Source organism: Daucus carota, chromosome 7 (assembly GCF_001625215.2).
Source record: "Daucus carota subsp. sativus chromosome 7, DH1 v3.0, whole genome shotgun sequence".
NCBI classification, from domain to species: Eukaryota; Viridiplantae; Streptophyta; class Magnoliopsida; order Apiales; family Apiaceae; genus Daucus; species Daucus carota.
Window position 1 is genome coordinate 40,042,854 of NC_030387.2, and position 23,939 is coordinate 40,066,792.

General features: G+C 34.6%; 2 protein-coding genes across 4 annotated transcripts; one reads left to right on the forward strand and one right to left on the reverse strand.

Moving 5' to 3' along the window:
* Positions 1 to 5,735: 5,735 nt before the first annotated feature.
* LOC108195062 (uncharacterized) lies at positions 5,736 to 13,282 on the reverse strand. Its single transcript, XM_064080939.1, has 4 exons — positions 12,986 to 13,282; positions 11,896 to 12,106; positions 6,509 to 11,271; positions 5,736 to 6,028 (listed from the first exon to the last, which is right to left on the reverse strand). Exon 3 carries the CDS (start codon positions 11,033 to 11,035, stop codon positions 6,509 to 6,511), a length of 4,527 nt encoding a protein of 1,508 aa, XP_063937009.1. The 5' UTR covers positions 11,036 to 11,271; positions 11,896 to 12,106; positions 12,986 to 13,282; the 3' UTR covers positions 5,736 to 6,028.
* Positions 13,283 to 18,949: 5,667 nt separating this feature from the next.
* LOC108195427 (protein STRUBBELIG-RECEPTOR FAMILY 2) lies at positions 18,950 to 22,663 on the forward strand. 3 transcript variants are annotated; one of them, XM_017362388.2, is made up of 11 exons: positions 18,950 to 19,108; positions 19,930 to 20,062; positions 20,149 to 20,220; positions 20,311 to 20,376; positions 20,455 to 20,526; positions 20,607 to 20,678; positions 21,158 to 21,229; positions 21,327 to 21,392; positions 21,479 to 21,544; positions 21,627 to 21,831; positions 22,575 to 22,663. In XM_017362388.2, the coding sequence occupies exons 1-10, from the start codon at positions 19,018 to 19,020 to the stop codon at positions 21,796 to 21,798; spliced, it is 882 nt and encodes a 293-aa protein (XP_017217877.1). In that variant the 5' UTR covers positions 18,950 to 19,017; the 3' UTR covers positions 21,799 to 21,831; positions 22,575 to 22,663. The 3 variants fall into 3 exon arrangements, with proteins under 3 accessions (XP_017217877.1, XP_017217878.1, XP_017217876.1); XM_017362389.2 differs by lacking the exon at positions 22,575 to 22,663 and having other exon boundaries at positions 21,632 to 22,544; XM_017362387.2 differs by lacking the exon at positions 22,575 to 22,663 and having other exon boundaries at positions 21,627 to 22,541.
* The last annotated feature ends 1,276 nt before the right edge of the window (positions 22,664 to 23,939 follow it).

Genomic DNA, 23,939 nt, shown 5'->3' on the forward strand with positions numbered 1-23,939 from the left:
CACTTGGGTCGGAACCCGTTTACTAATGGGTGGTCCAAGATGCCGGTGGATTTACGCATAACACCCTGAAGAGTAGTACAGGAAAATTCTGAAAAGGGTAAAAAACGTCATTTTCCAACTTCTTTGTATTCAGAAATTAGGATTATATAGATAGATATTGAATGATATTGATATTGATATTGAATATTGATTGATTGATTGATATTGATGATTGATATTGATTCCTTTTCTGAGCGAAGAAATTAATCATTCCTAATCCTATATCTAATCTATATTCTAAATAATAAAAATAGAATATGATACGATAACATAAGAAGAAAGTTATTTGGAGTACCATAATTGTTGGAGTCCTTGGAGTCCTTGGAGTCCCAATCATGGCCCTCCATTTCATTTTGATCCAACGGTTGCTATCTTATATTATTTCTTTTATAAAAAATATAATTTAAGTTTATTTAATACAAACAGGCGTTGTTGGTCATATATGTACGTGAAACAACTAGAATTATGCGGCAGTTACAATAGGGGTAGTTACAACAACATGAGTGTTTTCAGGAGTTTAGTAAGCATTTTTGTCCTGCAATATGTGTATCGATTTTTATTTTCTTTTCACTATTTAGTGCTTTGATCAGAAATATCAATAATATCTTTCCATCTGAAGCACATTACTTATTGTTCCTAACAAGTGTCTATGTCTAATCGGAATGTTTTGCATATTTATTTATTGACATATCTACATCGGATATGCTCAAGTCTGCAGAAGCCATTGATGCTAATGAGTTTCATATCTCTAGTTATGGCAGTCTCAACTATAATATTTTCTCTCATTTTTTAACCGTGGAGTGAATTCAGAACCAATGTTTACTTCAACAGTTCATGGCATATTACTAGTAGTTGCTTACTGTTGTTTCTTGGTGGAACTCTGGCGTATATTATTTCTTCTGATCAGTTTCTTCTAATGTCACGAACTTTGGCTTATATTAGTCTGTGTCCTCTAAATACGGTTTTAGCGTTGGTACCTATTACTACCCTGGCTAGAGTGTTAATCTGGATTCCAAATTTGGTTTACAAATTGTGAGTAATGAGTATACAACTTAGCATCAGAACTATGTATACTCTGCTATAATGTTTTAACATATTTTTTCAAAACCAAGCCTTTATTTTACTAAAAGCATGGCTTTTCCTTCTAGCTACATCACACCAATTTTAAGTTCACAGCTCTTTCACTATTCTCGCCCTTAAAATGATGGACTACTGATAAAGCACCAAAAAATAGCAGCAGGTTTTCACAAAAATTCACCAACAAAACAAACTTTAACTACTTAATATTAAATGGATTTAAATTGTCACAAGCACACAAGTTCAGAAATGAATAAAACAATTCCATTCAATCCCAACAATAATATATTAACTTGTTCTAAAAAACCCAGTGAAGTGGAACTAATAACATGACTCTTTAAAGAATAATACTACGTTTCACACAATTTTTTCCTTTTAAACTGCACCATGTTATGTAGCACAGTCCACCTTTTTTTGTTCCCCGGCCAAGTTCGCTTAGGGTGTGCATATATTACTCTGAGCTTTTGGAGGACACTTTTTTAATTATCCAACGCACAACACAAGCCACTCTTCCATGATGACGCATTACCCATGTAAGATTCTAGGTGCCGCATTCCCCATCTAAGATGTAAAAGTTCATTCCAAAATTATTATCAACCGTCTTGCATTGTAGGATCTTGCGCTGACCATGCTTGGATTGCTTGGATACTATTCATCCCTTGTAGCCCTTGCAACTCCTCCTTACTTCAGTTCAATATCACATTCACCTGGTGTAAGACTAATATGTTGTGCACGAGAGTATCCGTAATTACAACACTCCCTGCTTTCAATTTCAGTTCACACGTCCTGCTACAAAAGGCATCGACAACATTGTAACCCAGTCTGTGTGGGTAACTAAGCATACGGAATTCTAAAAGATGCACAAATCTAGCCATTTTTACACACTCAGACTGAGTCTCAAACAGATTGAGTAGGACATTTGTCATATCGACGATGAAAACTTCTTCTAGATGTAGCCGTCTTAAGTCCTGACCTTCTTCGTCTTGTCTCGTTTAGGCAGTGTCCTGCGGATTCTTAACTGTCCCCTGATTACCCTACTTTCAACACCACGGGCTTCCAGTCTACTACTTTTTCTTCATCCCGCAAACAACATTTGTACATGTTTATTATAAATCCACAAAAACACACAAGGAAACACAATTTCTTTCCAAAACACGACCCCTCACACAACAAGACACTATAAGAAATGTACTACAAACTCGAATCCTTCACCCATTATGATCTTTACTATGTCATGAGGTACAATATCAACTCTAAACTTAATACCCTACACTGCATAACACCCGAGATCAAATACCCAATCAGCAAATCTAAATCGATATTAACAACCCAAAATTATTTATAGAACAAAATGACCAAATGAATTTAGCACATTTAGTTACAAACAAAATACCCAATACCCAAACAAAAATCATACGCTTTGCCTTCGCTAAAAATATCATGTTCTCACCAATAACAATGATTCTTCATATTGCAAAATAAGATTTCACTATTCTACAAATCAAGGGTACAACGCAATGTTCAAATGAGAATGTTTGATTTACAAAGACCGAAAAAGGGGACATTCCATCCCATCGACTCAAAAACAGTTGCAGGACTCCAATCAATTGCGATTTAAATCTTTCACATACCTGCTTGTTGCTAGCGTAAATCCTGCACTCTTTGTAATGGTAGTAGAGTATAGTATGCAGGATATGTTTCCACCTACATATACGGATATACGGAACTTCTAAATAGACGTGCGCAACATACGTACAAACCCGAGATTTTGCAACCAAGCTCGAACATCCAGACTTTCTACCAGGTTGTCCTGCAGTCTTCTTGCCCGAGCTATCAAAACGCTCCACATGAGTCACAAACTCATCATCATCTTTGTTAGAAACGCTCCGACGCATCCTACTTGCTTGTTCATTAACTACACGTTAAGTGAAAGTGAAGCACGGGTATTTTATTCGGTCTAGCATATTACAAAACTCCAAGACACTTTAAAAGTAGGAATATTCGTTTCAAAAATACATAACAAATGCAGGATCACATAAAATGCAACTGCATTATCAAGTTAGTAATAAAGTGCAGAACTAGACAACAAAAAACATTTAAAATTTTTAAGCATCTAATACACAACAAAAGAGCCAAATTCCACCAAATCAGTCAATAGCCAAGAAGGATTTCCCAGTCATAGAGGTCTCCATCAATTGACATATTCTTAAAATGTCGAGTGTTCAGTGAATAAACGTGAAGCACTGGTAAGCACTGGTATCTTATTCGGTCTATCATATCACAAAACTGCAGGACACATCAAAAATACATACCAAATGCAACAACAAATAAAACACAACTGCATGATCAAATTAGTAACAAAGTGCAGAACAAGACAACAAAATGCACTTAAAAGTTTAAGCATCTAATACACAAAACAAGACCCAAATTCCACCAAAGCAGTCATTAATCAAGAAGGATTGCCCAGTCGTGGATGTCAACATCAATTGGCATATTCTTGCAATGTCTAGTAAAACACACATAAACTTCTATTTGTATCAAAGCCCCAAGAAAAAAAGAGGGCATCCATGAAATAGAGCCGGCAACTGCAAGACAACTCAGTGAATCGGGCCACCGGAGTTCATAAAATCAAGATATTGAATGGCCAGAAAAGCGACAGGCAAAGCAATTAAAGGACAGAATCATGAGATCGTTGACATACTAGAATACATTTTCGCCCAAATTTGAAGCGTCCTGCAAACCGTTGAATTAGTTCTACACGGTGCTTGACCTAGGGTTGAACAAAGCGGAAGTAAGGGATTTTTTTATCACAATCGTACTTGGGTCCATCACCGGAGAATGCGTGATACAAACGTGCGCGTAATTGGAGTTCAAAATTGCTTAGTAACTGTCAGCCGTATTTTCATCATTAAATCTCAGCCACAGGATATTTTTAAAATCTAACGGTGGATCTTAGGGACTCCAATTTTTCAATTGTATTAGTATCCCACATAACTCCACTCGATAACATAATCCTAATAGAAAATAAAAATTGATTTCAAGTATAGATAGAATATAGATATTAAAATTCATAAAAAACTAATTCTGCTATTCTTTTTTACCTACTGACTGCTCTCTCTATTTTATTTTTTTACATCCAATTTGTTCTTAGCAGGGAGATGGGCTGTGAAAATCACTATTGATTGAAGAAGTTACTTTAGACAAAAATTCACCCAGAACGAGCCCTGCTGATGTGATCAGGCTCTCACTTGTGCTCTAGAGTCTAGAGGGCCTCCGCATTCTGTTTCTCTCAGGTCCGCTCCGCTGTTGGGTGTGAAAACAGTCCAGCCCCCAAACTTTTGATGAGGGAACAGCTCCGATCGGTCGTGCCCCATCCCAAAATAAGTCTCTTTTTTGATTTTTTGAATGTGATTTGAGATGCAAATAAAATATATTTTTATACGTTATTTTTCATATTTTTATTTTTTTAATAAAAGATTAACATCCATTTTTTTATTCAGAAAAAAATCTGAAAAATAATGTGTAAAAATATATTTTATTTGCATTTCAAATTAAATGCAAAAAGTCAAAACCACACTTATTTTGGGACGGAGCTAGTATTATTTCACGATTGCTAAATGCAATTTGAATGCAATTCAACCAAATTACTTTACTAGCCCCTGTTGTATTGTGTGAAGTGTTGTGAAAAGCGCAAATCGGTTCTAAGCGGTCGGAGGACCGTCTAGCGCTTAAGCGGTAAAGAGGACGCTTAAGCGGAATTTTAAGCGGGTCAATAAACGGATTAATTAAATATAATTTAAATATTTAGTTATAATATTAATATATTTAAAAATAATATTATGTTGTTTGAAGAATATGCATTTTTAATATTTTTGATAAAATATATTTTTTAATTTTATAATATAATTATAGCTATATTATTAAAAAATTAATATTTCAAAATTAAATTTTTTAAAAAATTAGCAAGTCAAAATCATTTTGACCGCTTAATCCGCTTAGTTGTCCGCTTAATTTTCAAAAACGCTTAATCTCTCGCTAAGTACAAAATCAAAGCGCTTTAGGGCCGATTCTGCTTAGGCGGCCGCTTAATGCGCTTTTTGCAAGATTGATTCCGTGTGACAATGAACAAGCATTTAGCGAGTTACCGGTGTTTACAGCTCATTACCTGATATTACTTCAAATATTCCCATTATTTATCTCTCTTACCAATAAATATTTAATATTTTTATTAGTTTAATACATTTAATTATTTAATATTCAAATATATTTTTCAGTCCAGAGTGTTAGCTTTCTTCGGATTTCAAGTTCATTTTAATAATAGTAAAACAAAACAATTGATTTCGGCTTAGAAATTTATTGAAATTTAAATTTGTGAACTTTTTAAATACTGGTTGAATTGAAAAATATTTTTAAATATATTACTTGTAATGTTTATTTGAGTATTAGTGTCGTCATCTGTGTCATCTATATTTGATTATTGATAATTTATTTTTTATAATTTTTATTTCACTTCAACTATTTTATAATTTTGATTATTTGAAAAATTAACGAAAAATTAACAAACACAAAATAACGCAAAATTGAAGTGCAAGACAGAACCAGAAACTGATTGAGCAGCATCACATAAAGTTCCACGCATGACAAGATGGTCGAATAATTCGCGAAAATTACAGTTTAGTAGATAAAGTTGTTCATCAAATGACTGAAGCAAAAATAAGCCAACCCAGGACAACAAAATCGCAAAAGTTGCAAATCTCACAACTACTGAGATGTGGATTCATTCTTAGAGATATATATTTGCTAGTACACAAGTCTGCCTCACTATGTGCAAACCTTGCAGCCAAAAGATCACAGATGCTGATTGCTATGAACAATTCCATCAACATCCTTTCCAGAGACAAACATCATAAACCTAAAATGCATAAAAAAACTCAAAGTGAGAAAACATCAGATGAACTGCTGGTTCCTGTTTAATCAAAGAAAATTACATATATATAACAACTTAAAATGCATGTGCATGTCTTTTGCAATTTCATTTGTCATCATAAACCTGTCTTTGGGAAAGCTTTATTAAGACATGAAGAATAAACGGATTTTTTATTTGGTCTAGAAATATTGATTACTAGACTACTACAAGGACTTGAATGGCTTGATTTATAGGAAATGAAACTATAATTTTATGATCGGAAAAAAATATAGATCAGACTGGCTTGTATTGTCAATCTCCCAAATCAGCTCTCAGAGGAAAAGGCTATAAGCAAAGCCAATATAACAAACTAATGCGAGACAAAGTAAGCTGTATGATAGATATTGTAGCATACCTAATAAACAAAGTCAATATAACAAATTAATGCGAGACAAAGTAAGTTGTATGATAGATATTGTATCATACCTAATCATCTGGAAAGGTAGAAGAAAGTAACTCTTCGTCCTCCAAAAACACCTGCAGATTTTTTGTCTTCATCAGATACATTATGGCCTCTTCATTGAATTCAACGAGGAAACCCATCCTGATCAGGTCAGCCAGCTGATGCATTTGAACTTCGTCCTCCCATAACCACCCCCCAGCCACTACTTCAGAAAATTGAGACACATACTCCATAAAGTTTTTATGTCCACCATGCTTGTCCAATTTCTGCACGAAAAGCTTTGAAATCTGTCTCTCCCATCTCAGCATTTGCTTTGCTTTAACAGTGAGGATCTTACCAGATGACAGTGACAAAGTGTGGCACATTGTTATTTTCTTCCTTGCCTCTAGTACCGTAACATCAAGAAGGCCTCTGACAACATTGTGCCTGATATCTGCTTCCATATTGGGCCAAATGTCAGCTAGAAAGCCAAGAATAAGTCTCAACAACCCTTTTCCAATAAATAATTCCTTTGGGTTCAGCTGCCTCAGGCTAATTGTGTCCACTTCAGAAAGTTTTTGCTGCACAGATTCAGAGATATTTCTAACACCTATTTTACTATAAATTTCAAGCAACCTCGTTCTGGGTAGGGATTTCATGCTCGGTTGGGGATACCAAACAAATAGCTGGCCGAGAGAAGACTTTTCAAAAAGATCCTTTAGCTGCAGGTCATCGGCAATGAATACGTCGTGTTTATTGACGAGAATAATTGCATTCGAGCCTGAATATACAGGCAGTTTCAACAGCTGTTGAGTCAATATTTCTGCCGTCCTGGAGCTCCAATTCTTTACGACAAACCCCCAAAATGCACAAGACTCATTATGTGTTAGCTGGTGGTCAGAAGCTTCCCATGTCTTCCAAATCTTACAGTAGTTATCAATGGATGGATTTAGTTTAACTCCGTAAGTAATTGAGAAAAAATTAAGCAACTTACTTTCATAGTGCCTCTCAAGAACATGCAATCGCGATCCCAGTAGACCATTTTTGTCCTGAATAACACAATCTTCAGAGCTTACCCAGTGACCATTTTCACTACCACTTGGAATCCAAATATTTTTGTTGTCCTCATCATTAGGCTTCCACTTAAGTTCAATTAGAAAGTTATAAATTCGACTCACAGCGGTGAAATTAGAATGGAAATCAAGGTAATTTGCAAGCAATGAACAACCATTATCAATTTCGACAATAACACCCAGAGAACGAAGCTCATTTGTGTATTCAGTGATTGTGGAACCATAGAAGTCTTCATCAAGGAAAGGTCCATCACTTCTTTCTAAATAAGCGGCCCACTTAGGACTGAAGAGCATGCACTTGTTTGGAGTCCTGTAGCCTGTATAGGATTTTAGCCACCGTGTACTCACTTTCTCGAAAAACGTTGATGGAAAACGCTCATGGACCACCACATTGCCAATCTTTGGCCTATAATTACGGACACATTCCAGCAATGAGTACACATTTTCAGGAGTTATTCGGCTGAGATCCTGTGGAAAATTTAGGCCGTTCACAACAAAATGTGCTCCATCATTAAAAGAAGAAACAACACCGATACTCCTGAGCTCCTCATCATATTCATGGATGGACATACCGTACATATTATCACTGTCATCAACAAAAGGAAGCGAAGATATTGATGAGATAGACTTCCAACATTGGCCAAAAAGAATGCAATTAGCTGGAGCTCTGTAATCACCAAGTCGAGTACGCAACCATTTCACCTCACGTATACACTCCTTTAGATTTGCAGGAAATGCATTTGAGGTACTCAGCTTTTTGTAACATTCCAGAATTGCAAGAACGTTGACTTTGCCAATAAACTCTAAAGAGGCTTGCTGCCTGAATACACTCTCATATTTTTTTGATGCCTCACCAAAGTCAACCACCACTCCAATTTTCTCTAGTTCATCTTTGAACGTAAGTATTTTGCTTCCATAGAAATTTTCATCGATGAGCGGGAAGCAGCTAAAGACCTGCAAAAGGCATCCCCGCTCAGAGTCAAGCAGATAGCATTCAGATGGAGTTTTGAACCCAGCATGTGTTTTGATGCATTCCTTATCCTTGAGAGCATTAACAAATTTGTCTGTTGACTTGGACTGCCGAAGGCATTCCAGGATTAAACAGAGAGCCCCAGGTGTAAGAGAGCTTGAGCATGCTGAAGAATTCAAGTTATCACCAACTAGTTGGTAGTTACCATTAAATTTCACTTTCACACCAATTAGCTCCAGTTCTTTTTTATAACAATTGAGGTTGGTTCCATAATAGAATTCATCAATAAATGGAATGTTACTAACTTCAGAAGCAGGTTTCCACTCCTTGTTATATAAAACTGATTCACCAGGGGATCTGTCACCTTGGCTAGTCCTCAGCCATTGCCCGCCTTTGATACTCTTAATGAATTCTGCAGGTGATATCAATTTAGCCCTCAAGAACTTGATGAATTTCAATATTGAAAGTACACTATCTCCTGTTAAATTAGAAGATGCTGCAATAGACATGAGCTGATTTCCTTTGATTCTGCATGCTTCATTTACCTCAAACATCACACCTGCAATTTTCAGCTCCTTCTCGTAATTAGCTATTTCATGACCATAAAACTGCATATCAACTACCTGAATGTCAAGAAATTCTGAATCTTGCTGTAAAAGAGGAGCTTCCGATGAGAACATGAATGACTGTGATGGTGGTCTATAGCTTGTTCTACCATTTATGGATACTTTCAGCCAGCTACCCTCCTTAATGCATGACAAAACATTTTGAGGAATGTTAGACCCATTCCTGGTCAAGTGACGAATCCATTTTAGTAGCAAAAACACATTATTTCGCGTTAAAGGAGCTGACAAGGTTGCAATTGCAGCATTGGGAGGAGATATGCAAGGTATATCATAAGCTGGAACAAATTTTTTTAAGAAATTAATCAGCTCATTCTTAGCTGTGGTAATACCAATGTATGTTGCTGGTTGCAGATAGTCTTTCCCGAGCTCGACATAACCCTCGTTTCTCCACAGATTAGAACCAATCAGCTTAACCCAATTGCTTCCATTAGCAGGCAGCAGAACTTTTCTTTGTTGCGCAATCATCCGCCCATAACTATCAAGAAGAGGCATAATCTTACATATTCCTTTAACATTCTGCTCAGATACATACTTCTGTAGGAAAGACTGATAAAGAAAATGACTGTAAGCAATAGCAAGCTCTCTATCATTATTTATTAGCTTAGTGAGCCTATATGCATAATCAGACACATTCACTGCTTTGACATTAACTTGGTCTGACAGCCAATCAAGTAGGATCTGCTTTTTACTCAATAACTCAATAGCTTGTTGGGTTGAAATTGGTATGAAGAAGTGGTCTGTTGCAGATTTGAACAACCTACTCCAGTTAATTAACCATGATGCCTGACTTTGCAAAGTAGACCTAAACAACTTTCCAGCATCAAATCGAGAAACTGTACTGACACTAGTCAGAGAAACGTTACCATGAATATCTACATACTTCAAAAGTAATGTATTCTTCATGAAGGTGCTATGAAAACGAGATTTCCAATTCTCAGCAACAAAAAGGAGAAGTTCCAGATAAACATTCTCAGACACTTCCATTACAATATTAGAACTCTGGATGCACTTAGCATACCATTCATCTGCAACCAGTTCCACTCCCATGAATTTTAGAATTTGATCATACTCCTCTTTGTCAAATAAAGAACTCAATATATAAGTGCCATGAGAGGAGATGTTATTTAAAGCTACACCTTTCCCCTTAGCCTTAGCCAGTATATCCCAAAAGGCTGGCAATATCCTACCAACTTCACATGGTTTATGGAAAAAAATTTGTTCGGAATATGATTCACATGGCACAATACTTTGGTTTAGTAGCTCCTGCCTGATAGACTCCCTGACAGCATTTAGCTCCAAGCAGGGACCTTCATTGACTGGCAAGTACCCAAAGATATGGCGCAGAGTTGAAATGGGAGCTTCTGTATCTTTCACGAGAGAAGTGAAAGCACTGATAAAGGCACAAGAAACACAGTCAAGGATTCCTCTATTCCATTTGTTACCTATGAGGATATTTTCCCTAGATGAGGCTAAGATGAAATCTGCTTGAATAATGAAAGGGAAGTTGGTCACCATCTCCGTAGGTAAAAATACATAAATCCCTGGGGACTGCATCCCTCTAAGGAGACGCTTTCCACGTGGGAACGCTAGAGTGATAACCCATTCTTCTACCTCCATTCTTCTTTCAACTTTGTGATCCTTCTTGACAGGAAACCTTTGCCTCCACATATGATAGCCACATTCTTTTTCTAAATCATCATTACCAACTTGATCAGCAGAAAGATTTAGCAGATAAGATTCAGCATCTATGTTCTTCCTTGTCATAAATTCAGTCTCACTTGAAATAGATATTGCACTCACAGTGTTGAGCTTGGAATCCTCATTGTCTTCTCTAACCGAAAGCCGCTTTATCTTTGTAAGAAACAACAGAATCTCAGGATGAATGTTAGAGAGCTGATGCATTACAGATTGGACCTTGTCAGGTTTTAGAGGCAGTATTATTGTTGTGGTAGGAAGAGGGGTACCGTTTCCATGTATGCTTTCGATAACCGAAAGAGTTGGATTTGTCTCAACCCACTCAGGAACTATATATCCAACATTACAGTGTGGACAAGGTCCTTCGTTAAACCGTATCTGATAGCCATTACTGAATATGTAAGGCTGAGCTGTGATCAGGAATACGCTTTTAAACCCAATGCCTGAAATGATTAAAATCTTTATTAAAACACTTAGCAGAGAGGCTTGAATTAGAGAGTCCACCATCAAATTCCATAATTAGAATCGGAAAAAAATGATGGTGCTGATGATGATATCAAATAATAATTATTATTCATAATTATTATTCTGTAATACTTCATAGAGGGAAATTTGCAGCACTACTTAGTTATACTGATGAGAGAAAATAAATTTCTGCAGGACGTGACACGGTTTAGGGTTTTGGGACACAAGGGCTACATTTCTTGCCTATATAACAGTATATATGGTTTTTTACAAATACATATTCTAGTCTACAGAATCTAATAATCTAGATAAAAATAATTAAGTAATTTTCATGGTGTAACACCATTCAAAAAGTTGGGACACGAGGACTATATATCAAGCCTGATGTAACAGTATTGAGGGCGGTGTGGTGTCTGCAACTTCACATGCTAGTCTACAGATTGTCACAAATTATGGTGCTCGATCTAAAGAGAAAACAGGGAACAAGTGAAAAACCGAGGTGCAGGATATAGGTTCTAGGAGTTCTTCAAAGACAACTATTATAAATAGATCACCATTGATAATCAAGAACTAGAGCGATTAGCATATTGTAGTAATTAGACCTTTCTCGCCAATATAACCACGTCTGCGGTTTCCCTTCTTAGTGGAGCGTCCAACACTGCAGATGGAATCGATGTTTCTGGGTTAGAAGCCTTTCTCATTGTTACATATCAACAACGTAGCTGGAGCCCCTGTAGCAGTTATATCTCGAGAAGTTACTACAATCTCAAGCGAAGGCTTCACTCCTTCCAAATACTCGTTGTCTTCTGCATTCTGCAGCAAAAACGCAAATAAATAAACTACAGAAATACAATAAGACTGCTATCTATCTCGGCTCATAACAATCAATCCTAGCAGCATAAATGTCAGCGTTAATCAATGATTAGAGTAAGAAAAATCCGCTTTTCAGCTATAAATCTACAAAGAAAACTCCATACATGGACTAATAGTCAATATTAAACATCTAAGGGTTTAGTACAGCATATTAATCCAGTTAAGACCCTCTCTCCACACATGAGTGTCTGAGAAGTTCATTTAGTATATAAATAAAGTTCAATAAACTTAATTACCTAATTAATTAAACTATGTACAGTATTTTACAGTGGTCTTGTTCCTTAGCAACCGCGTGTTAGATAAGGGTTATCTAACACACTTACACACTGTACGGGGGCAAGGGCTCGGATCCAATTTTGGGTTTTTAATGTATCCGCGGATATTTTCCGTTGAAGGAAAACTCTTTATCCGCGGTTATTTTTCAAGGAAGGGAGTTTTCCCGGATACATTAAAATCTCAAATTGGATCTGAGCCCTTGAAATATAAATCTAACGGCCCCCGTACAGTTATCTAACACGCGGTTGTCAGGTAACAGGACCCTTTTACAGTTGGGACTAAAAATTAGGGCTTAAAATTTTATGTTCTGCGGCATGTAATATTTAACATAACATTGCGTATGTTATATGTAAAACTTCAAAGTTCTCACTCAGATAAATTGACATTAATATTTAGTAGTCCATACTCCATTGTTGACCATCGCTTATAAATGTGTGACCTAGTTCTGGGAGGGAGGGGAGAGAGGGGGAGGGGGCGAGAGAGGAAAAGGGAGACAGAGAGAGAGAGAGAGAGAGGGAGGGGAGGGAGGGAGGGAGAGAGAACCTGAATAAGCTCCATGAGAAAGTGAACATCTTTAGCGTAAAGTTCACCGGAGAGATTCATAACAGCCTGATGCAGATCCTCAGTCAATGGGTTTATTTTCCCGCCAATACAAAACTTGCTCCTCCGAATCTCTTACACATGATCTCTCGGAGTAGACATTACGAACAACTACTATTACAATGTGCTAAATCTTGTGCGATATTGCTAATGCAGAAAATAAAAGATACATGTATGTGTACAGAGAGGTTTAAAGATAATGAAAACTGAAGAAATAGCTAGCAGAAAAGTAGAATGAGAAGTGATGAAAGCCTTGTAGGCCGTACGTATAGGAAAGAAAATATAATGATACTGTATTTTTAAAGATATGTTCGTAAAACGAACGACTTTTGCATGGCTTCCAGTGAAAGCTACTCCGTACTCCCCTTCTCTCAAAACAGTGTATTCCGTTCTGATTTTTTTATTTAATCAATGTCAATATCAATATCAATATACTTATATAAAGGAGAAGCGAGGGGGTGTGGCGCCTCCCACATCGCTACGTTCTATTTTTTTAATTTTCTGGAATTTTTGGATGAAAAATATCAAAATTTAAAACTACCTTTTTTAGTTTCAGAATCTGATTATGTTTCAGATTATTTAATTATGGGAGAAGCGAGGGGGGTGTGGCGCCTCCCACATCGCTACGTTCTATTTTTTTAATTTTCTGGAATTTTTGGATGAAAAATATCAAAATTTAGAACTACCTTTTTTAGTTTCAGAATCTGATTATGTTTCAGATTATTTAATTATGGGAAAGAGTGACACAAACTACCTTTTTTAGTTTCGGGTATATGAAAATCAAGTTTTAGAATCTGATTTTGTTTCAGATTATTTAATTATGAGAAAGAGTAGTACATAAGTCTCTCTGCACCTATAAATACCCCTATAGATCGTAGGGTTTGGATCATTTTAACACAACATCATCTCTCTATACCAAAATTCTACCTCTCTCTGGTGATAGTTCTATTGCTTGATTTCTAACTCGGTAGTGCCGTTCTTCTGCAACGATAAGTGAAGGCTGTTTATATAGTATATAAAAAAAAAAGTTGTTGTAAGCAAAGGTAGTTATAGATCGCTATGTGGAAGTCGACAAATTGAAACACGGTAAAAGAATATAGTCTTGATATGATATTGATGGATGATATTAATAAATTAATTATTAGTGATGTATGTTTGTTGGTTATTATTTTATAATATTTGTTTTGTTCATCGGACATTTTTGTTGTTGTTAATTTTTATATGATTTATCATGTATACAGAAAAATATGGTGGGGAGAAGCGAGGGGTGTGTAGGTCGCGTCTCTCACATCGCTCCATTCTATTTTTCTAATTTTCTGGAATTTTTGGATAAAAAACATCAAAAATTAAAACTACCTTTTTTAGTTTCAGGTATATTAGAAACAAGTTTCAGAGTCTGATTTTGTTTCAGATTATTTACGGAATATAGTAGCTTAAAAGTTTTAATCTGATTTTGTTTCAGATTATTTACGGAATATAGTAGCTTAAAAGTTTTAATCTGATTTTGTTTCAGATTATTTAATTATGGGAAAGAGTAGCACACAAGTCTCTCTGCGCCTATAAATACCCCTATAATCGTAAGGTTTTGGATGTTTTTGTGCACAATCAATCCAAAATAATTGGCGGAAGGTGACAATGTAAAAACGTGATTACTTTTTTTAAAAAAACACAAATAAAATTAAGATTCGTCGTGCTTTAAATTGTTAATTACCTGTATAAACTTATTTTCATTTTTTCACCATGAACAGTCCAATTTCGTAATTATATATATTAGTATTGGTATTACATCAAGATTTTTATAAAACAAAATTTATTTTATCGTACAAATATTAATTTTGAAACGCTAACATGGTTTTTATAGACAGCCACAAAATTATTTTATTGTACAAATATTAATATTGAATTATTAATATAATTTTTATCGGACGCCGCAACGCGCGGTTTCTCAACTAGTTCCAGAAAGCAATAAGGATCACGAGATGTATTATTGTGAAGTCCCGTTGTATATTTGTATACATGTGAAAAAGATATTCGGCATGTTTTTATAAAATATAATAATACAGATTATTTTTATAAAAAAGTTCTAAATAAAATTTACTCCCTCCCTCCGTCTCAGTCAATTCATTACGTTTGGTTCGTACACGAAGATTAAAATATATATATAAAATAATGGAAAAGAGAAACAAAAGTGGCTAAGTTGTGGGACCTATTAATTTTTAATGTGTAAAAGAGAGATGATGTAGTAAGAGCAAGTCCAATAGGTTACCTAAACTTGCTTCTAAACTCACATTTAGGTAATATACTAAAAAAAAAAAGCACTCCAACACTCTCCCCGTGATTACTTAAATCACTAGCACAACCTCAAATAACCTAGCCATTACCTATTTATAAGTAACCCCTAGTCATTACCTATTTAATATTTATGAATAAAATAATCATCTCTTTTCTTTTTTGTCTTTTCTGTCCTTTTCCCCTTCTGTCTCTCAAATTTATTATTAAAATAATCTTGGAGAAAAATATAGGGATTGCTATTTGAGTTGACCATGTAAGCAGATTACCTAAATCACTAAGACTCACTAGGATTCATTATTTTATATTATTAATAAGTAATGTGATAGGTAACTTATTGGACTTGCTCTACAAGTAGTGTGAAAAGTAAGGAAAATAAGTGTGAAAAGGAAGGAAAAGTTGATAAGTGGTGGGACTTATTGACTATTTTTGTTAAATTTTGAAATATAAAAAATTGGATGAGACATCCCAGAATGAAAACCATAAAAATTTGGTGTGACGGAGGGAGTAGTATATAGGTTAGGATGTGGTTTTCCGGGTCATATACTTTGTATATGTGTGTTTGTTTTAGAAAGGGAATCTAATATGTTTATCCTTAACATCGAGTTGCATGTATATCATTTGACTAGTTCTGAACACACTTAGATGTTGGTGATGCAAGAAGGAACGGTGCATTTGCCACACGTATATGGTGGACGTGTGCATTGTTCTGGATGACAAAATCAATTGTTCTGGATGCCTACTTGTTTCAATTTTCTAGTACTAGCTACATTAGTATCAATGAAATGATAATAACCCAATACTTTTTGAATCGCATTTCCAATACTATATATATCTAATACATCGAGCATTTACAATACAAGCCTCGCTTAATATTCTGGTTAAATTTCTAATTCCATTGCTTTCTTTCATGAGCATATCAACATAAATTTATGCATCTAAGCTTGACTCACTGTTATAAGAAGTTCATTCGGACAATCAAAATTGTTTATTTGTGTATGTGCCAACATGGAAAGGTTATAACACCGCTGATTCATATCCTTTGTCATTAATCTATGTAGGTTTATTAAGTTAAATTTTTATTTGAATATGCACATTTAAAAATGTGTTCAAGAATTTTTCACTATAAAATCATAGTATATCCTATATAATTAATTGTTTCAAGAATGTGTTCTTCTTTTACTTTAATTTGAATACGCACCTTTAAAAGAATAAAATGGAATGCGAAACAGTATTCTAGACACTCTAAGCTCAAAAGAGGTGTATTTTGATGCTTTTTCATGTTTAGATGCAATTGTTACGGCAGAAATGTCAATATATTACGCAAAAACTAAACTACAGTCGAAAATTAGTCTTTTCTCGTTAAATATTTTGTGTATCATTTGCTACGATATTAACGAGATCTAAAAATGTTATAATTTTCTTAACTTTTTTTAACAAATTTGATAAATGAACTAACGTTATTAATATTACATTTTCGTTCAATTTTATAAAGTAGGTGATAATAAAATAAACAAGAAAGAAATTAACAAATAGTTTCTCAAAAATATGTTGTGATGGCTCAATAAATTTAAATCTAATTAAAAATGAACATATCACCTATCAACTTTAAAATTATGTCATGACCGGTTAACATAGGAAGTCTCAAATTAGCTCAAATTAGCTCTAACTTAGCAAGGATGAGAATAACTCAGCAAGGATGAGAATAATTTTATTTAATGGCAATGATATGTTACATCTGGATTTGGATACCGAGTCACTGAGTTTATAGCACCAACACCACGATCTATCATTCATTCGTTTTATTTGAGATACCTAACTATGTGCGCTAATAATAGTATTTTAATATGTAAATAACTGCATATTATTGTATTTAATAAAAAAACTACATATTATTGTTATTTTTATCTAAGTGTCTTTGTGTTAAAAATTTATTAAAATATTGTCATTTTTATTATTTGATGATATTGTTAATGTTATTAAAGATGGATTAATTAAGATTAGAATCAAAATTCAAACAACGATGAATTATAAATTAAAATGACAAAATATATAATATTTAAGACTACATATAAAAATTAAAAACATGAAACAGAATTATACAACATAGATAATTGTACTATAATACAACTTTAAACAAAAATTAAATTATTGAGTAAGTTATCGGCTAAATCAGTTCTTATTCCTCCGTGATAATCAATCGTTAAAAAAATGACTGATTTAACAATTCATCAATCGCTACAGAAAATCCAAAATTAAAGATATTTAGAATATACTAATTCTAAGAATCAGTATTTTTTTATAATATTTTAATTTTTTTATTTTTATGTGCCATTTAATCTTTTTGAAACTTTTGTGACATTTTGTCTCTTTCTAGTTCATCTTTTTCGAATAATTAAATCATTTACAAATAAATAATTTATGTCCACACTGATTAAAATATTCAATACTAAAATAGTAGTACAGAAAATAAAATTTTATTATTCGGACTCTGTAATTTATTTACGGTTGCATAACATGTAATAAAAAAATTTGTTGAATCATGCGATAAAAATTGTTATTGAATCATTCAATAAAATTTTAGAAGTTCAGTACAATCATCCAGGTAGTGTGTGATCTTCCTGCTTGATATCATGTGAACTTGTCATCTGACTTTGATTTTATACAAGTCATGAAGCAAGCCATGCACGTAATTTTCCCATGTGAGTCCTTCCATTGATTTAAACGAAACAAAGCATTTTTTTTCATTATCATTCGAAATTTATTATGTATTAAGATACTAACATTTAATCGGTTTGGAAGGTATTCAATTTTTAGTACAACTTAAGTTTTTTAATTCGAATTTATTTTAAACGTCTAATAGATAATATTATGTGTAGCACCAATTGGAATTCTTGCAAAATTAATATTGATAGTTATTTGACAAATTAATATTCAATTGTAACATGGCTTTTAAGTTAAATAAATTCAAAATTGATTTGTTACTAGAGTTTTTGACAATGGCCCTGTTTGGGGATTAGCTGTTAGCGGATTGAATCAGATGTTTTGACTAGCGGATTGAAATAGATTTTTTGACTAGCGGATTGAATTAGACCTTTAAAATAATTACGAATTAAAAAACTTAAGTTGTACAAAAAATTGAATACCTTCTAAGTCTATTAAATTTTAGTATCTTAATACATAATAAATTTTAAATTAATTAAAGGACTCAGATAAGAAAATTACTAATAGTTCAGGGACCTCTAAAATAAAATTCATATACACGTGTCAACAAGTCTGCCACGTCAGCGAGATTCTAACGTCCGTTAGAATCTTAGTTAACGGAAGGACTTCAATAAAAAAACTGAAAACATAAGTGATCCGGATATTGAAATCTTTATTTCAGGGATCTAGACAATAAAACACCAATAGTTCCGGGACCTTTAAATTAATTTTCCCAATAAAATTTTGTGGCCTTTTTACATGACCTTATACTTTGGTAGAGAAGTCACGCGTCGGACGGGGGTGCAGATTCTTTCCGTGCTCACACGCTTTTGCGACTACACAACCGTTTCAGCCTACGTGGCAAGTAAGACAAACACTTTCTATCTTGTTTGTACTAATATATGCATTTGTATCTCTAGTTAACAAGTTTCTCTGATTTTATACTGTATTTGCTTCCTTGTTCTTCAAGATTCACGCCAAAAATGTCTGCCAGGAGCTTGTTGCTGTATTTTACTCTTCTCGTCTTCTTTGCCCTAGGCTTGCAAGCTTCGGCTGAGACTGATGTTCTCGATGGTACGTTTTTTTATGTTTCTTTACGTTTTACAATGAGTCTCTCTTGGTTAATAATGATTATGGAGAATTTCGGTAGAAGTAGACATTGTGGTTCTGAATGTCAGGCCAAATTGTTGTCGTTTTAATGTCACGCCAAATTGTTGTCGTTTTATGTTTGGTGATACTGATTTTACCAGCGTACTTTTAAGTTAGGAGCACTTATTCATACTGTTTTTATAAAAAGTCAAAAGCACTTATAAAAAGTTAGGATTTCTAACTTTTGTTTCATGACTTCTATTTTTTTCCCAAATAGTTTAATCAGTCTTAACTAACTTCCAACTTCTATTTCACTTATTTTACTTTAATCAAGAAGCACTTATTTTAAGCTCACCCAAACGGCCCCTTCATAATTCACTTTGTTGAAATTGTGAGTAAATGAATACTCTTTTGTTGATCATAGATATAATTATCATATGATAAGTAGGCCAAAATTGCAATAATTAATTAGGATTAATGAAAAATAACGATTGTTAAAGGAATTTAGGATAGGCTAATTCAATTTAAACTCATTTCTATATTACGACTAAATAAGAAATCTGTATCATGTCTGATTTGATTATTTTGAAAGTAAACATTGAAATTTGGCTTGAAAATACATCAACGTTCATGTTGTTGATCTATACTGATTGCACAAATTTGAGGTTAGGGGTGGTTATACGGTGTCAAGTAGATAACAACTTCATTTGTCATTGCATTCTGCCGTGTTGGGTTTAGAAGTGCTAGACCAAAAGATTACCAGCATTCAGGAAGACTTATGGTATTTTCTGGCTTAATTTATGCAGCCAAAGCTCTTCAAGACCTGTACAGAACCCTTAATACTCCGTCACAGCTCAAGGGATGGAGGACGGATGGGTGGGATCCATGTGCAGAATCATGGACAGGAGTTCGCTGCAATGGCCCTTCAGTTATTCAGCTGTAAAGATAGACATCCTCAGAGACTCTGTTATCTTTAATAAAGCATAAAGAATTTACTTATTATCATTGACTAATTTGACTTGCAGTATAATTCCTGGGCTTCAGCTTGGTGGTAACCTAGGGTTCCAACTCTCTAATCTTCGTAACTTGAAGCAGCTGTAAGTTGTTCTGGAAAACATAATTTGTATAAAATTGAAGCGCTGGTATTGAAGACATAATTTTTCCGGTTTATATGATATTTGTATCAGGGATATCAGCTCAAATTACATTCAGGGTGAAATTCCGTACCACTTGCCTGCTAATGTCACACATTTGTAAGACATCTCCTTAATGATCATGTTATGCATTTACATACCTTCAGTATTATATGTTTCCTCTCTACTATATTTCAGAAACTTGGCCAACAACAATTTTAGCCAGAAGATTCCTTACTCCTTGACAAACATGAAGCATCTTCGGCATCTGTAAGTTTATTGTCTGAAAATTAATTAAATTGGCTCACTCGGATAGAATATGGTAAACTCAAGCTTATATTTTTCGACAGGAACCTAAGCCACAACTCACTGTCTGGACCAATTGGAAACGTTCTCACAGGACTCACAAATCTCAAAGAAATGTAGGATTTCTTCACCCTCTTATAATTTTCATTCGGAAAGTACTCCTAATATACTAGTCTAAATATGCAACATATAGTTTGCATGACAATTCAATGGCAGCTCACTTGCTGCAGAACTACTCCCACCTGTATAAGACTTTTATATATAAATGACATAAAATACATATGTATACCTACTACTTCTATTGCTTCTTTAAAAATTGGAAATATTTCCAGTCCTTATTATCTACAGGCTTATTTAAATATACCAGATAGACGAATGTAGTTTGAATCATTGATCCTTCATTAATTATGGAGTATGTGTAAAGGCTATAAAAAGATCCAAAGATTTTGCAAGGGGAATATAAGAACTATGTTTATGTAGGCTGTAGCTGTAATGGAAAGTGAAAACATTGTTGTCTTTGCTGGAACATCTTAATGACATGTATTTAAATTATATAGTTGGTGATCATTTTACAATTTTTAATCTCATGTCATAGGGATTTGTCATTCAATAATTTTACCGGAGATCTACCCAGTTCATTTGAAGATTTGAAAAATCTAACAAGCTTGTGAGTTGTCCTCATTTTGATCAATTCATATTATAAATTACAATGGCATTCTTTTACTGTTTTAAAGGTTTCACAAATTGCTGTGACTGGTCTGCAGGTTCTTAGAAAGCAATGGATTTACTGGATCTGTTAATATTCTGTCTAACCTCCCGCTCTCGGATCTGTATGCTTTATCTATGAAAGATTTTACACCTATTATTGAATCTGTTTCATATTTCTGTTCTGTGAACTCACCATATATGTCACCAGGGATATCCGAGATAACCACTTTAGCGGTGTTATTCCACAGACGTTTCAATCTATTCTTAACCTCTGGTAAGAAGCTGGATCCCTAGTTTTTTTTTGTTTCTTTTACAATTATACTTGTCAATGAGTTGTATTATTATCAAATTTATAGGATAGGGGGAAACAGATTCCACAGAGGAGAAGGTCTTGTACCCTGGTTATTTCCATGGGAAAGTACACCGAGTCCACCATCTATTGAGTCGAGTAAAATTGACAATCATCCATCTCATCATGAACACAAGCACAAAAAGAAAGGATTCGGTCCCGGTGGAATAGCTTCTTAGAACCATAAAACTTGAGTCCAAGATCTATTTGCGGTACAAGTTCAGATTTCATTCATAATATGTGAAAGCTTCATACTGATTAGTGCTGTTTAAAAAAATGAATACGCTTATTCTCATTCATAAGGCTATGGTGGTAACATGTTCAATTAGTTGAGTGAGCACCTGTTTAAATAATAATAATTTAGGTCCGCCTAATTTATAAATGTCAATCACCATGTTCAATTGATTGAAAGAGATCATGGTGTTCAACAATTTGATCAACAATTTTCATTTATAAATGAAAATGGGATCTTTAAAATGACCTCCGGCATGGAATAAGCCCTTCAACTTTGCTTGTAGAAGATTGCAAGTCTGGAAACAGACATGGACAACTCTAGTATTGCATTACTGTTGAACCTAATAAGTGAATGGAACATAGACACTAGTAAGTACTCCCTCCGTCCCTATTTATCTGTCCAGTTTGGAAATAAAAATTTGTCCCTGTTTATCTGTCCATTTATACTTTCAAAACTAATTTAATGATAGTTTTTTAAATATATCTTCATAATTTCAATTTTCAAGGCTTGACTTATTTAAAACTTGGTTGAATTCATGTTTTCAAGACATAAAGTAGGGGTATTCCACCATTTTCAAGATATTAATTAGAGGTATTTAATGAAAAAGTTTATACAATCAATTATTTCTTGGTATGTGTTTTTTTTAATAAAATGGACAGATAAAAAGGGACGGAGGGAATAATTGGCATCGACAATATTAATGCTAGTCTGTGTGTGCAGGAACACCGTCATTGTTATAAGTGCAGGAACCACCAGCTGAAAACCTAATAGCATTTGGATGAACACATACCTTTGTAGTTTTTGTAATCGTCGCAAGAATATTTGTACCCAGGCAGATTTAAATGCATGAACAAATGATAAAATAGATTCTTGAAAAATATAATCAGATATAGTAATCACTGTGATGGAAGTAAAAAGTGGGAAGCCTAAGAGTGGACCGACTATTGAAGGTTTTGAATTCCGACCAAGGAGCACCATTGCACTTTCATGATGCTCGTATGGTAGTGTTTTTGTTTCTGTTTACTGTCGAGACCTGCACCTTTGTAAAAAGACGAGATCATAAAGAAAGAGAAGTTTTATGTTGTTAATGATATTCGAATCATTATATTTTAGTATCAAAATTCAGTCATTATATTTTAGTATATAATATATTGTTAATGGTATTCATGAATTAAGAACAGGATCAAAGCTTGGTATCAATCCGAGCTTCATTTGGAGAAGTATCTGGGAAGCCAAACATGTTGTAAGTGCAGGGGCTCGGTGGAAAGTGGGGAATGGGAAAGAAATTACTATTTTACATCAACCATGGCTCCAGGATGGGACAAACCCTTACATCACATCCGACTTGCAGGGGCTAGCAAATGCAACTGTTCATTCTCTTAGAACGGAGGACGGACAGCAGTGGGATACAGAGATTCTGCAGGACTTATTTAACCAGAGGGATCAGGAGTGTATATACAACACTCCATATGGGGGTGAAGGTGAAGTAGACAGGTTATACTGGAATGAGGACATGACTGGAGTGTATACAGTTCGTAGTGCTTATCGAATGATTCGCTCTCAAAAGGAGATGGGTTTGTCGGCTGATAGCAGTGAGATTTGGAAGCTGATTTGGAGAATTAAAGCCCCCCCTAAGGTTTTGAATCATATATGGCGAGCGTTAAACCAGTGTTTACCAACACGTGTGAATTTGCAGAGTAAAAGAGTTCAAGTTACGTCATTATGCCCAATGTGTAGTGGTGAAGCAGAGACAGTAATGCACGTTATGGTAAGCTGCCCGTTTGCTAAGGCATGTTGGAGACAACGAGATATTACATATCAGGATGTGGGGATTGGTACGTTTGACAGGTGGCTGAAGTATATGTTAAACAGATCAACGAAGGAGGAGCACGGAGAGATAGTTTCGTTGTGTTGGAGTATATGGCAATCTAGAAATCAACTGGTGTGGGACAACAAAAAGAGCTCAGCAAATAATGTGGTGTATTTGGCTAAGCAGTATCTTACAGAGTGGAGAGCAGCCCAAGTATGTTCGACGAAGGCTCTATACAGGGACACTATCCCCGGTGACGGAGCTAGTTCTTGGGT